The 15,123-nt window shown below is 42.2% G+C and overlaps 1 protein-coding gene across 2 annotated transcripts in view; it reads left to right on the top strand.

The window, feature by feature from the left end:
* The window catches only part of RERG (RAS like estrogen regulated growth inhibitor), a gene marked incomplete at its 5' end in the record, with an annotated part of 92,863 nt that extends 77,999 nt beyond the window's left edge, over positions 1–14,864 (top strand). For both annotated transcript variants that reach the window (XM_082280053.1, XM_082280054.1), the window contains 2 exons: positions 12,739–12,812; positions 13,889–14,864. In XM_082280053.1, coding sequence (XP_082136179.1) covers positions 12,739–12,812; positions 13,889–14,296 — 482 coding nt within the window. In that variant the 3' untranslated portion in view covers positions 14,297–14,864. The remainder of the gene's footprint in view (positions 1–12,738; positions 12,813–13,888) is intronic.
* Positions 14,865–15,123: the final 259 nt, after the last annotated feature.

The raw sequence follows: 15,123 nt of genomic DNA, 5'->3' as shown, positions 1-15,123 counted from the left end.
TCCCTTCCACTGCTCCCACTAAGTTCTGTTGGGTCTGGCACTTTCAAGGAGCTTGCTCAGATATCTCAAAAAACCTGTCAAAGAGTTGCCCTGAATTAGAGGCTTCACTTAAAATTTCTGCCAAGGTCAGATTTCTTAGTATTTGTTAAAATAGCATCTATTTAACTGCTCTGCACCAGAGCAAATCCAGGCCAAGAAGTCCAAGACAGGGCATTCACTTCTTAGAACCTCAGGCCTAAGTGATTCACACACAAAGGGCTGGAAAGTTCTCTCTTCTCCAACAATGTGTTCCTCTCTCCTTCCTAATATTTCTTTGCAGGCTCCAACCCAGACCATACAGTTAAATATCAATTTCTTTATTAATGTTCTTTCCTTAAAAAAATCTCGTTAAGGAAATAGAAAATGCCATAAACTTGCATAGCAGAAATGAAGTTTGATGTATTCTGTTACAGACCCCAGACAGCCCTTTGAAAAAAGCAGAGTATCCAGGATCATACTAGGTATTTTTGTTTGGCAAAGTACAGCTATGACAGATGCTTAAAACTCCCACCTTGGGAAAATAAATCTCAGCACAACCTGAACTCAACTGCATTCTTTAATCTGCTACTATCAGTATATTCCTCAATGAATTATATGTCACCTGCCTTGTGCTGCAGAGTGGAATGTTCAGTAGAATGTTGTATTAGTATTATTAGTGTTAGTACTCCACGTTTCTATCACTAGTACATCATTTTAAGAACGTGACAAGAAGTGTGTACAGTCTTCTCTATCAGTGTAGTCCAAGTTCATCAATTTCTTCCAGGGACACTGCATGCAAAAGCATCCTTTTTGCCTTGTTTAAGCACACAAATGAAGTTGTTACAAGCTACAAGGTTTATTATTTTTTGCCCCATTATGAAGGCCCCATGCCCTTTTTGCTATACAAGACTTGACATTTGTTTCTGTTTTACAAATGAATGCAATTGCAAATTACCGTGCCCCTCAGGAATCTAATTGTCTTCTCTTTGCAGCTTTCGTGCAGGCAACAGTCTTATCTCAATAAACTGAAAATTGAATCTCTTCTGACTTACTGAGTTCTACATCCCCATTCAGTTTAGGGAATAATAGCTTAAATTGTGTATTGCAGTCACTGTGATGCTCAGCACTCCAGGTTGCTCTGAGGAAAAGGTTTGAGAAATTCAAAAACTAATAAACTCTTGGCAATAAATTCTTTCTTAATCACAGTAATCTCTGGCGGAAGCTGCTCACCCGAGTTTGTTTTGTAAGGTATTATTTTGTCAAACTACAGATCACAAGGAAGGTTCTGAAGTGTTAGAGGTGAAAAATTATTTTGGAATCGTAACCACTATCCAAGCCTTCAGAGATCAATCAGAAAGGAAATGTACCTTGAAAAGCTTTGAAAAACAGTGCCTGAAAAACTGCATTTTCTCTCTTTAGCATGGTCATCCTGCAGTGATTTGGGATCCAATTATGTGTAAACATCTGAATTCACTGAAAGTTTTAGCAGAATAGATTCATTTCTTCTTAGCAGTCATGGACTGGCAGTTATGTGGAAAGAGGGATATCTACATGCTCAATCAATATAAAAAATTAAAGCTGTGTCAGTGAGAATCATTTCCTCTACAGGGAGAAATAAGCTGCTTTGTCAAGTTGTTCTAAAAGGACAGGAGTAAAACAGATGCAAACCATCCAGCTACTAAGCAACGGGAGGTTTTGCCAAAAATCACTGGGGCTGTGACAAAAACGTCAAATTTATAGTTTATTTCTTATGTCAAGTTTTCAACCACCCATTAGCCCTCTGATGCAAGCAATCCCCAGATAATTCCTATTTTTAGGAAAGCTTTCACCAAGCTGTTCAAGGCCTGATGGAAATTCAACATTAACCTAAACTAAGCATCATATTAAAAAAAAAACCCAAACCCTATTCCTCTTTTTATTCAAGGGTGGCACATTTTAACTGGAAGGGAAAAAACACACCTTATAAATATTCTTTACTATTCTAACCTGCCAGCAGAAAATGAAGGGCCACATTTTTAGCAGCACCTGGATAGAATGCTGTACCTCCAGGAGCCAAATTACCAACCACAAAGTAACATTTTCTGGCGGGAGGAACATCACTGAACCCTGCAAGCTTTGGAAAACAGAGCTGCTGCTGAAGTCAGGGCTTTGCAGCTCGGCCACTTCACTGCAACAATGTTGGATCTGTGCAAATACTGCTAGGACAGCTGCATCTTCACAAAAATGCATCTCACTGCTTTTTATTTAACTGTTCTCAGCCAAAAGGCAACAACCACAGCAAAGGTCATTTTCTGGGGAGTGGTAATCATCAGCCTTGACTTGCCCAGTATTTCTGTTTGACTGGCAAGTCATTGTCACCATCTTGGCATGGGGTTTTTGATTGCTTTTCCAAAAGGTGATGAATTCCTCAAGGTAGATTCCTACCTGGCATTATCAAGGTGAATGGGTTTCCACATCCATCTTCATTTACAGTAAATTGCAGCTATCTCACATTTTCAACAGAATTAGACAGAAGAGCTCTATGTAGAAATGGGCTGGAACTGCACATTTTTAAAAATACAAGCAGTTGTATTCTAAAATATCAAATACCTGAAGAATTCAGCATTAAACTAGTCTTCTTTAGCTCATTAAGTATGTACTGAGAAAGGGGATTGGGTTCCCACATGTATTCCACCAAAATTCATTAATGTTTACATGTTCTTAAATAGAACACAACTTTAAAAACATCTAAACAAGCTCCATGTAATGTTAGAAGGCCTCAAAATGTTTGTCCTGGTTAGGGCACCACTTAAGCCACACTCTTATCATGAATGTGGGACTCCTGTGGACCTCAGTGGCCCCAGGGCTTGACACTATAATTTTCAAGGCTGCTGGGAATGGCTGCTCTCCCCAGTCCCAGCAAACTGCAGTAAGAGTCTGCATCTCAGCAATTCCAACGAGGAGCTACTGGCAGTGCCCAGAGTTTAGGGTGCCTTCACCTCAGCTCAGAGTTGGAGAGATGTTGTGGTTCACTGTGATATTTAATTGATTTTAAAATTGGAGATGCTGAATCAGAGTAATCAAGGGAACTGCTAAAAAGCAAAAAAAAAAAAAAAAAGAGGAGGAAGCTTGAAGAGCCATCACAGCAGTAGGCAGACAGAGGGCCTGCAGAGTACTTCAAGCATAGCAGCAAATATCCTACCTCCATAAGCCATGAGATGCAGGGAGGATCTCCTGGATCAAATGACGAAAGAAGAAAATTCATCATTGCTACGGTTGAGTGCTTTTAAAAGTAATTTCACAGCATCTCTCTGAGAACACATTTGTTGTTCCACCAAAACGGGAACAATTTGCAAGAAAAAATGGGGGGATTATGAACTCTGTTTTGTCATTTGTTCTGGATTAACATTTTTATATATAGTTAGGAGAATCAGGGGGTTCTTGAGGCTCAAGGACTAAACCATCAGTTTTTGCTGTGTAGGAAAAAGCCCCAAACAACTAAAACTCCAGGTGAATGCAGGAGACAGGCTCCTCTGTTCTTTTCTTGTTCCTGTACCTGGTTTGTTACCTGCAATCTGTCTGCCTCTGTGTCTCACCTACAAAATCCTTCATCTTACAGAAGGATTGTAAATCCTTTGAGTATCTGATACTCAGATTTAAGACATGTATCAAAGTTACACAGAAACAGCAAGCAAAGACTGGATTTGAAACAAAAATCTACTTATAACTTATCAGCAAACAAGGAGATAATATTTTTGTTGACCTTTCTAAAAGTATCTTGGCTTTCTCACAGTGCCCCTAGATTCTTTCTCTGGCTGTTCACACACTTCATACAACTTTGCTGATCCTCTGAAACGAAAACTCTCTCTGAACATGTTATCAGTAGAACAGGGCATGACAGGCTGGCCTGTGTGTGAAGGCAGAGAGAGACAGAAAGCCAAGGGGTTTATTTAATTCAACCAGGACAGAGAGAAGACTTTTCACTACTTTAAAGGAGTAGAGGTAACCGTAAGAAATAGGGGTCTTCAGAAAAATTATAATTTTGCCAGGACTACTAGATTAGTAGTGACATTTTTGAAGAGTGTTTCTTCCGACTATATCCCAATTTCTTTACAGGTTTTTGTTCACTCTTTTTTCTCCTGGGAGAATTAAAAACTTGAACAGTGTCTATAAAGTCCTATCCAATGCAACACACAGGCAGCCCATAAGAGACCCTCAAACATGGGTAAAATGTGTAGGTGCCAGAAAAGCGAGAAAGATATGAGATAAAATTGTACAAGTTGCTTGAAGGAAGGAGACAGAAACCTCTCTTAGAGCCCTGAATTCTCCCACAGAAGAAAACTGAATCTCCTACAGACGAGCTCAAGACTTGCATATTTCACCACTGTGGCAAGAACAGCAGAAACAACTTTGTGAAGGTATTTACACTGGCAAGAAGGCTTTTCCCACTGGAAAACATCTTGCAAGGATGATTATTTTTACATTAGAAGGGTAGTTTTGCTTACATCTGTAGCTGGGGGGTTCTGTTAGCAAAATAGTATCATTCAGGAATCACAAGGAGAGTTTGCAGATCCCATACATGATGTAAATAATATGGCAGAACTAGCAAGTAATGCTGGCCTGAGTTTGTTTTCTGCACTGGATAAATACAGGTCTGTATGAACAACATAAACAACAGAGCAAAGTAGGAGTATATCCAAACCAGCTTTCATCAAAATGGTTGAGACCCAGAAACAGTTTAGCTGTGGGAATCAAGACCTCACTTGGAGCATTTAGTATTATTTATTATATATAATTCATCCTAGCAAGAGAAGATGCAAGAACCATCTTTTTGGGATAGCTTTGTGCCATTGAAGCCATGATAAAGAGCTCCAGTCCAAATACAGTTCTCTAGGATTGTCTTTGCTGTCTGATTTATTCAGCTAACACGTTGTCTGGACAGCTGGAATACCATCTGAATACAAACTCCTGATCCCTGGGATTGCCTTCCCTGCTGCGGATCCCAAGTTAAAGAATCACATCTTTGTGTGTTGGATTTCCAGTTTTCTTGTGGCTTACTCAGCAAGTTTATCTTAACACTCCTGAAGGTTTAACTGCCTGTCTCTAGCACGAAAATCCTACAGCACCACAGCTGAGAGAGAAACTGCCCAGACAGCAAACAGAGCTTTTAACAGAGCAGCCCATAGTAAAATAAGTGTTTATAAATCATTAACTGATGGCCTCTTTAGCCCTTTGGTGTAAAGGTTGACAGCACTAGAAGCTAGGCAGCCTCCCCTCCCAGCCCTCTCCTCTTCCTGCTGCACAACAGGATAGTGCAGTCTGCACAGTGCTCATGATGAAAAAGAACCATTTTCTATAGGCAGAAAAAGAGGAGAGGGTTCTGCCATCATCTTGCAGAACTTTGCCTCCTGCATATTTCGTCTGAACACCCGTGTTGACAACTGCAGCTTATCCAAGCACAGGCTGGGAATAACACATGTGGTCCTGAGTGGGCCCTCAGCCAGAGTGAGGTGTGATGGTAAGCAACCTTTTGGGGCTGGGAGGAATGGCTGCCAGCCTGTGCTTCAGAGACTACCATGACAAATGTGTAGACACTTCATAAATCACTGGGAAGCAGCCTTATTCTCCAGCCAGACTCCAGCTATTCATATCCTCAATTTTTATTGACAAAATTACTCATTCCTTTGCCTCGGTGCTTAAGGGATTCAGTCCTCAGCAGTCTAGGTTGTGCCTTCCTATGCTTCATCCCATGTTTATATTTCTCCTACATCAAAACAGTAGAAACATTATTTAACTTGATATACATTTAATATGTTGCATCATTTTTACCATGCTCTTCAGTGGGAGGAATTTATACTGAATCTAGTACAGCAATGAGCCATGAAAGTATTCCCAAGTTCTCTGAGGTGTTTCTAAGGAAATGGACTCATATGGCCTTAAGCACCTTAAAACACCAACTCTGGCTTCTAAAATTCTCAACAAAGGCTTGAAATGATGAAATTGTAATTGAGAGCAGCAACAGAAGATGCTTTCAATAACATGGGAAGCAGTTATCTAAAAATGTGGTTTGTTTTCTTTCATATGAGTCTTGGGATGAAGATATTCCTGATGCCAGTAATAAAAACACTGCTTTTTTTACAGTAGCTCAACAGACAGCAAAACCCAGGAATGGCAGTGGCTGTTCTTGCTATAGCTACAGCTGCAAAATATTTTGCCCCTACTTTTGTTGCTCATCATATTCTGAAATGTTTTCCAGATGAGCAGAGTTTTCCAGTGCTTGCCTCTGCACCTTCAGGAGAGAAGGCTTTTGTTTTACTTGTTTTAGGGTGAGAAAAGTCTCACTGGTTAGTTCTCATTTATATTGTCAGAAATAAGGTGAAACTCAGCTTCACCAACAAAGACTTCTTGCTGCAATCAGACAAAAAGGCATAGCAAAATACGATTTATTTAGACTTAAATTTATCAGGGACGTAATTCCTACCAAGAACCAACATCCCTTCCAAGTGTTGGGGAGAAAATTAAATAAAAAAAACAAACAAAAAAAACACCCCAAAAAACCAGCAAACCAAAACAACCAACAACTGTTTAAACCTTTAAGCTTACTCCCTACTTGTTAACACTGCTCTGGCTTTATTGGTTTGGTTTTAGCATGCTTTGATGAATTCAGTTCCCAGGTACCTGTCCACGTTTTCTTTGCCTATCCCAGTAAAAGTTGAATGAAGACAGAACCTATAGGAAAGGGAAAGCAACACACCACTTCACTTCTCAAAAGAAACCCGTTCTTCACATACAGCAGAAAAATCATGTTTGCATGCAGCAGAAGGCAACAAATAAAGACATTTTGCGTTATTTTTAGAGTCCTCTTCAAGAAAACTATTCTACAATTTCTGTTTGGAGGCCAAAATGTTGTTTATTGAAAATATCAACACATGAAGAAAAAATGTTTTTCTGTAGACTAGTTTTTAATCACTCATGTGTTCTTCCTAATAAGAGGAAATTCTAAGGATGCAACAGATCCTCTCATGCCAAGATGAGAACTTTATAGTCTCGTGGGGCTATGCAAATACTAGCCATCTGTTACCTTCCCACTTTATTAGAAATAGGAAAACACAATAAAAACCAAACTGCTCACTAAGCCACAACCTAATCAAGCCTCCTTTCTCCTGGATTTGTTCTCCATACTTCGCATTCCAGTTAGCTGGGTTTTTTGCGTGTGTCCTTGTGCTCCACAGAGCATCCTTTTTTCCCCCATGAGTCCCCACAGCACCTGAAGCTGCTTCTAAGGTCACCTACGAATGGTCTCTGCCCATCTCCATGGACAACCCTGCATCCAGGCTTGTGCAGAGGTTCATGCCTGCTGATGGCCCAAGGGCTGCTCCACCCTGTGCCTTCTTAGGGGTGTGAATAGGGCTGCTATGCCTCACCCAGCCTCGATTGATGTAGAACAGAGACCTCTGAGAGCTTCACCTTGTACTGAAAAACAACTAAAAGCAGCTCAGCAAGCCAAGGCACACTCACTGCCTGCAGTGCCTCCCATGTGGCTCCTTTTGTGCTCAGCTTTAACCTGACTGGTTTGGGAACACCTGCAGCAACTCTGATTGCAGCAAACGTAGCCTTGGAGAGGGCAGCCAAAAATGAAGTTAGGAAAGAAACCTGTTTGCACATCACCTTGTGATTCCAAAAGCAGCATTCACAGCATGTGAAGCAGGCTGGAGACTCTAGACTTGGGTTCAATATCTCTGCAAACAACTCTTCTTTCATACATGTTTGGGTTGAAATCTGCAGCTTGATATGAGTGTTTGTGTAGCATGGCCTTTGCCCATTAAGAGCACATGACACCTGTGATGAATGTACAACCTCCTGGAACTTTCCCTTCCCTATTTCCTGACTCTTGGGGCTGCACATGTACAACACAACATTGAAGAGTCTGCGTCAAATTATCAGAGTCACAAAGTTTCCTTTCAGAAACTTCATTTTTACTATTTTTTCTTCTTTTACACATGATAATCATGATGCAATGACCATTCATGGCATGTTGTTTGATGGTATTATCAACACATAACCCAACTTTGCTGATTTGGGGGTCTGTGGTGTTAATGAAAAGAGAGACACGTGAGGATATGCTGCATTAGCAGTAGAAACATGTTCTAAATACACAAGGGTGGTACTGTGCTTACCATAAAACCACAGGTGGTGGCAAAATAAAAACCCTCCTGCAAGGTAAATAACAGAGGGAACACTTAACAGCCAGATGCAAGCAAGAAAAATAAATTCCGCTGTGCTTTGAGGAGAGCTGGGGCTGAGGAAGGAAGAAGGCAGGAGAGACTTTCTGAGTCAGGAGGATTCATTCAGCTTACAGAGGCTTTCTAAAATGTGAAAAGTTCCTGAAGCAGCAAAGAAATGCAGAGGGGGACAGACTTCACAGAAGGAGAACAGCACCAGGGTTAGTAATAGAAATAGGGGTCTTTTTTCCTCCAGTGGGTTGTCAAAGTCACTGTTCTCAAATGTGATAGCCAGGTGCACTCAGATGGGTGCCAAAGATTGCAGAAGTCTAAATGAGTAGTGAGGTAACAACAAAAACACCCCAAACAGAAAACAGGAACCTTTATTCTGTTAACAGAACTAATTATGGGGAGTTTTTGTCCTTTAGATGTACTGCTCCACTGCCATCCAGGAGGACTTTAACCATGACTTAAAAGTTCATGGCTGTTAGCTGAAGTTTTTGGTCTGAAAACTCTGCTGCAGTCATTCCACAAAAGGTCTTTCTCCAGATCTCTTGCATTTCTTGGATCCATCTGGCTGAAAACTACTATGAGATCAAAGTTTCTTGGAGTGTTTTTATGTGTCCTTGTTTTATTAACCTTTCTTGATGAAAAAAAATCAACTGAAATTCTGTATGGAAAGAGAGTTTGTGTCCCTCTGTACCTAAAAGCAAACAAGAGACCAGGCTGTTCCTTAAATTTGGCTGTAAACTGTTGCTCCATCTCAGCTGATTTACCTACTCCTAAATTCAAGAAACACCTCCATGCAAATACTTCATTCTAGAGCTGTGACATATCCCAATAGATATTGCCAGTTCAAAATAAACAGGTATTGAAAACAGCTTTTTACATCACTGCAACTACAACCCAAAAGCTAGAAATTAATTGCCAGATAATAGTTTTCCTCTACAAAATACAGTGTTCTGGAACAAATATATTCAGAAAAACTGGATAGTCCTGGACAAAACAAAGGTTTGAGAGATGACCAGCCAAGTCTTACAGGCCAAAACTCTGTTAAAAATGCCACAATAAGCATAGTACAAGGATGTGATGTGATGTGGTCAAGCTGTGACTGATTATTTCATCCATGGACAGCCTCTGGATCACAGGCTTCAAAGTTTTCCCTACATAAGTAGGTTTTGTTCCTGTATTTTTTTTTTAAATCATACTTCTCAGAAGAATAGGGATATCTGTAATATGCTTATCAACACCAAGAGCCCCCAGGGAAGCTGGTTTATTTTTCTTTTCCCCTGCAAAATAATTTTTTCCATAATTTCTCAGCAGCTGTGGTCATTTGAAAGATTTACTCAGTTGCTCTTAATGAGTTATTGTGGCTCAAAACCAAACCAACTGCTACCATCTCCAACATGATCCTCAGGCCTTTTGACAACTCTAAATATATTTGAAATAAACTTTAATTTTTCAAACAATGGAACTATGAGGACCAAGAGTGCTTTGCACAGCAGGAGTGCTGGGGGACTTCAGCTTTATGACCAGGAGCCACTCTGGAATCTGGCATCAGCCACACTCATCATCAGCACCTTTGAGCCTCTTACTGGGAATATGACTGGAAGCACAGCACACCCCCAGACCAGCAAGAACAGGTCAGATTTACTTATTTATATCGAAGCAGAGCAAATAAATCTATTTCCACAGCACTGCCAGCTTCAGACAGGCCATGGCTCAGTCTGCACAGCAGCTCCCTGACTCTGCTTTGAGGCTGGCAGGTTTGACACCGAGTTTGTGGTGAGCAAAACACAGCTCCATGGTGTTTGTTCCACCTGTGAGGGTTTAGCCACATAGCTGTAGAGAGAATATATAGGCAGCACCTGGTGCAAATCACGATCTGAAGTGCAGGAAGTTGCCCAAAATCATCCTGAGAGCCACTGGTAGAGTGTTACACCTTGCTTTTTCTACTTAACTGTGATGACACAGGCTTAAGACTTTCACAGCCTGGATTCATCTGACCAATTTTAGACTTCCAAGTACTTTTAAGGTGCAGTTTGTTCCAGGAGAGAGCTCAGGCAAGCTATATTGCACCAGCACCTATTTTATTTCATCAGCTCTAATAGGAGTCAGGGGTGCTTAGCTGAGACACAGACACCTGTGTTGTCAGTGGTTTCAGTCAGGGGTCCAGCAGTTATCTCAAGCCCTGTAATTACTCTCTGGCTGCACGTCTAAAAAAAGAAGAAAGGAAAAAGGAAAAAAAAAAAGAAAGAAAAAAAAGGCAGTACCACAAGGAAAATGATACCAATAAATCCCAAAGCAAGGCAGTGTTTTTGTGAAGTACCATGGGATCAGTGTGAGCAGACTGGAACTCGCATCTTCAGGGCTCATAATTTACAAGACAACCAGATTCTTCAGATGTTTCCATTCCCTTGAAGGGGAAGCCATGTCTGTGATTACACCAAAAATGCTTTCAACGTCCAGCTGTTTTACACTCCTCATTAAAATTCACCCAGCTACCACACATTCCAAAGCACAGGAACAGACACACATTTACTGAGATTTATTTACACAAATCCGACCTAAATCGGTGCTACTCATCCAAGATCAGATTCCTTTCCAACATGAGCAGCCAAAGCAAGTTAAACTTGCAACATAAAGCGCCGCCAGAGTCCTATTTTGAGAAGTCAAGTATCAGTTAAGATTCATGCTGCTTTTGCACAGTGAGAAAAAGCCTATTCCTCAGTATTTATTCTCCCATTTCATAGGGAAGATCTGTATGGCCTACCCCATCCTGCCTCCTAAGGAGGACATTTCACACATACTCTGCAGTCGTGGCTGGGTGAGCCACGTTTCTCAGCTTCTGTGGAAAAATTCTCAGCAGCCACTTGTCATGCAGGGCCAGATGGTTGAAGGCATATAAGCACTGCAAAGCCTTAGCAAGTAAGGAGCTAAAATCACATTGCTTACTCAGAGAGCCCTCTCTTCTCCACAGCACCCTCCCCCAAAGAAGCAAAGCAGAAGTTCCTAAATAACCTCGAGCTTGGAGTACTACACAGGGAATCCCAACCTAGCACTGAACGCTGAAATAACTCCACTGAAGGAGTGTTTCCTGCTTTTTCTGCATTCCCTGAGGGAATTGCTGCACATAGGAGGGTGCGTGGAAGGGACAGATGAGACACACCACCAAGAGACTTTGCTATACCTTACTTTGCTGTGTAGGTGTAGCCTCAGGATCACAAAGGGAGACTCCAACTCCTTCCACAGCCTGGAAATACTAACCAGAAGAGGTATTTACAGCCTTTCAGAAAACCCAGTCTTCATGGCCTGAAACCCTACAGCAAGATTGCTTGCCATCTGCCCAAGTAAATTGACCATTTGTCCTTATTAGAGACAGCTGGGCAATTACAGCAATTAAGGTGGCACAGGGAGGGAGTGGGACATTTTTGGTTTGGGAAGAGACTGTTTGCAGTGCTGACAGCATTGAAACCTTCCTCATGATGAAGAGTTACATCATGAAAACAGGCATTCACCAAACACGAGCCCTTCCAGAAGTTCAAGTCAAAGAAATGCGTTTCTTAAAAGATATCCTTCTTTCCTATTGAAGAGATTTGTACCAAATGAAAGACTTGTGTCTCTGACAATGCAAAGCATTCATAGTCACTGGCCAGACTTTTACAGCACACATATTTGCCTTTTGATATAGGACATCTGTGAGCTAGCAGCAGTAATAAATCTGAATGTTAGCACAGATAGTTTTCCATGTTTTAGGTCAAATGCTATCAAATTTAGCTTATCAGCTTATTAAGATAAAACAAGCTCCTTTGTCATTAGTTTTCTGATTAGTTGCCTGGTTCCAGAACCTGGGACTGTAAATAGGTTTATTTTTTCCTATGGCATAGTGTAAATGCTTAATGCCCACTGGTTATCCTTATAAATCATAAACAGGGAAATCACTGCTTGATCCCTTGCTAGAAGAGGGGAATGTGATGATTTCAGCATGTTTAAAACACACATTCCTAAAATACCTAACTGGTCTGTAATTTTTTCACAGTACAAGGCCTGAGCTTAGTGGTTAGGTTCCTTGATCTGCAACCATACTGGTTTTGATCACCAAGCTACGCAGTGACAGCCTGTTGAGCTGGACACTTTGAGAGCTGCGGTATTGTCTTCCATAGGTAGCAGCCTTTCCTAGGAGGAAACATGAAAAATGGGATACAGCTCTGCAGAGCTCTCTGCCACAGCAAACTGTCCTTTGTTGGGTGCAGATTGCAGCATCCACCAGCCTTTTGCTTGTCTAACTCATGGGGAAGAAAAAGTTGTGCCCTGTGGAGAGAGGTAAAAGTGTTGCTGTTGTAAAAAAGAGGACCTGAGTGTGCTCCAGAATGGCTGGAAGAGCTCCAGCAAAGAAAATTTAGTCAAACTGTGTGTCACAGCTCTTGTGCTGGGAGATCTGTGAGGAAGATTAAAAGAAAAAAAGAGAGAGAAAATGACGTTCTTTTAGTACGTTTCACAATATGTGTTCTTATTTTAGAGTCGACGTACCGTCACCAAGCTACCATTGATGATGAAGTGGTTTCCATGGAGATACTAGACACAGCTGGTCAGGTGTGTGGGTGCATGTGCTGCTACCCAGTTCCTTGGCTCGGGTACGCAGCAGGGGAGGGGAGCATGGTGGTGGCAGCAGTGCGCCAGGGCCAGGTGTGCTCTGCTCTGGGGACACAGATTTGCTTCTGGGCAGAACCCCCCCCATCGTTCCCCCATGCTGGATCCACGCCCTTCTGCAAGGGATGCTGCTTAGAGTTTTCAAATACTGGGAGAACAAACAAGTCAAGGGGCTTACTCTGGTGATGCCTTAGGTTTTAACTTGAATATTTTTCAAGTCGTGCACTGCCTGGTGTGTAACTCTGGAGTTCCTTGGAGTTCACTTCTGCTCTCTCATGCCAGGTAGACACAACAAAGCCTCTCCAGGCCTGCTCTCCAAGGACACCCAGACCGTCCTAGGCCCAAAGTGTGTAAACCAACAGCTTCAGAAAGGGGGGCAAGCTTGGGGAAATGACATCATTAACTGAAGCTTTAATTGGAGAATTAACCCTGATATGCAAATGAACCAAACTTATCAAAGTGTGAAGAACTTGTGACTCGCGGTCCATCTTGGGGTCCATCTTGGCAGCAGCCTCTGGCTCCCCAGGGGTACTTTTGAAGGCCCTTCAAATAGATACCTACCTTTATTCCCTTATTCCTGTCTAGTCTGTTTTTTTAGGCGGCCACTTCAGGCATCACTGGGGGTAAAATTATTTTGTTGTCATGCCTTTGATTCAGGGCCGGCCCAGCAGCACGGCATTACTAGGCACAAAGTCACAATCCACTTCTACAGTCAAGTGATGAGGCTTTACAACTTCAGTCAACGATTCTGACTAAAGTGAAGAGCAGATTTGTCATAGTCAGGTCTCCCTTCCTTTTAAAACAGGGCAGGTGCTCGCCCTGCACAGGCCTGTGCAGGTCATGGCACTGGGTGCAGTAGATCTCCTGTGCCACGTGATGAGAAAGGTGATGTGTGCAAAGTATAAAGTAAAGCAGATGTACACAGCTTTGGAGGCTTTGGAGGACCAGCACCTCCCTGAAGGCCTGCCATCTTCTTTGTAAATCAAATTCCTAAGGCTAGTGTCTGTCTTGTCCAACAGGAGGATGCCATTCAGAAAGAAGGACACGTGCGATGGGGTGAGGGCTTCGTGCTGGTTTACGACATCACGGACAGAGGCAGCTTCGAGGAAATGCTGCCACTTAAGAACTTGTTGGATGAAGTTAAAAAGCCCAAAAATGTCACCCTGATCCTGGTGGGGAACAAAGCAGACTTGGATCACTCCAGGCAAGTCAGCACAGAGGAAGGTGAAAAGCTGGCCACAGAACTTGCCTGTGCTTTTTACGAGTGCTCTGCTTGCACAGGAGAGGGCAACATCATGGAGGCCTTCTATGAGCTCTGTCGGGAGGTGCGGCGCCGGAAGATGGTCCAGGGCAAGACTCGGAGACGAAGCTCCACCACCCATGTCAAGCAGGCCATTAATAAGATGCTTACCAAAATCAGCAGCTAAAAAAGCTGTCCTAAGCCAGAGGAGCATTTTAGAGCAGATTAGCTCAGAGTAGGGATGGGGCAAGCAGAGCACGTTTAATGAAAAATGGTCAAAGCTTTGCAATGAAAACAAAAAAAGACAAACACCATCACTTTTTTGAGTAACACGGAGTTGTACTATTTTCCTGTTTTGAAACGCATTTAGCCACACTGTTTCTGACTAATGTGGGATAAAAAAAGCCCAAAACACCAAGAAAAAAAAAAACAAACACCAAATGAACTCCAAAGGACTAGACAATTGTGGGGATTGGCAACCAAGAGAGAATCTTCTGCTTCTGTGTGGCTAGCTCCAATCCCCTGCAAGTCAGTAGTGCCTAAACATCATTTCCAGCCGGATTGCTGCTCGGTAGCCATTGGAGAGTAAGATTCAGCCCTCTGAATCAACAGCCATCATCAACAGTCCACCAACAACCATCACAAGCGGTGTTGTCCGGGACTGAATACATGGAGAGGCTGCTGCGTTGTATCAAAAAGTTCACCTGACACCTTCACCAGCTCTAAGTTGGCTCATTGTGTGCTTTCACTCCAAACTGTCCTTCCTTGTTATTTTTGTCAAGTCCATGGGTGTTGATGTTCTTAGCAAGGTATGCAAAAAATATAGGAAAGGTCTATTTCCTGGAGTGTTTAGCCAGCTAGACACACATTTCAAGAGAGCTGAAGTTCAGCTGCTCTTCCAGCTCCTCTGAAATGGCGGAATTCTCAAGAAATAATCAGCTAGTCCAGTGGCATTTCAGCATTTCCCCCTCAAAGTGCAGTACTGTGCTTGGGGAAATGGGAGTATACACGTTG

Source organism: Coloeus monedula, assembly GCF_965178545.1.
Source record: "Coloeus monedula genome assembly, chromosome: 4".
Lineage (NCBI taxonomy): Eukaryota > Metazoa > Chordata > Aves > Passeriformes > Corvidae > Coloeus > Coloeus monedula.
Note: the sequence above shows the minus strand (reverse complement) of the source record. Positions and strands in the feature narration are given on the sequence as shown.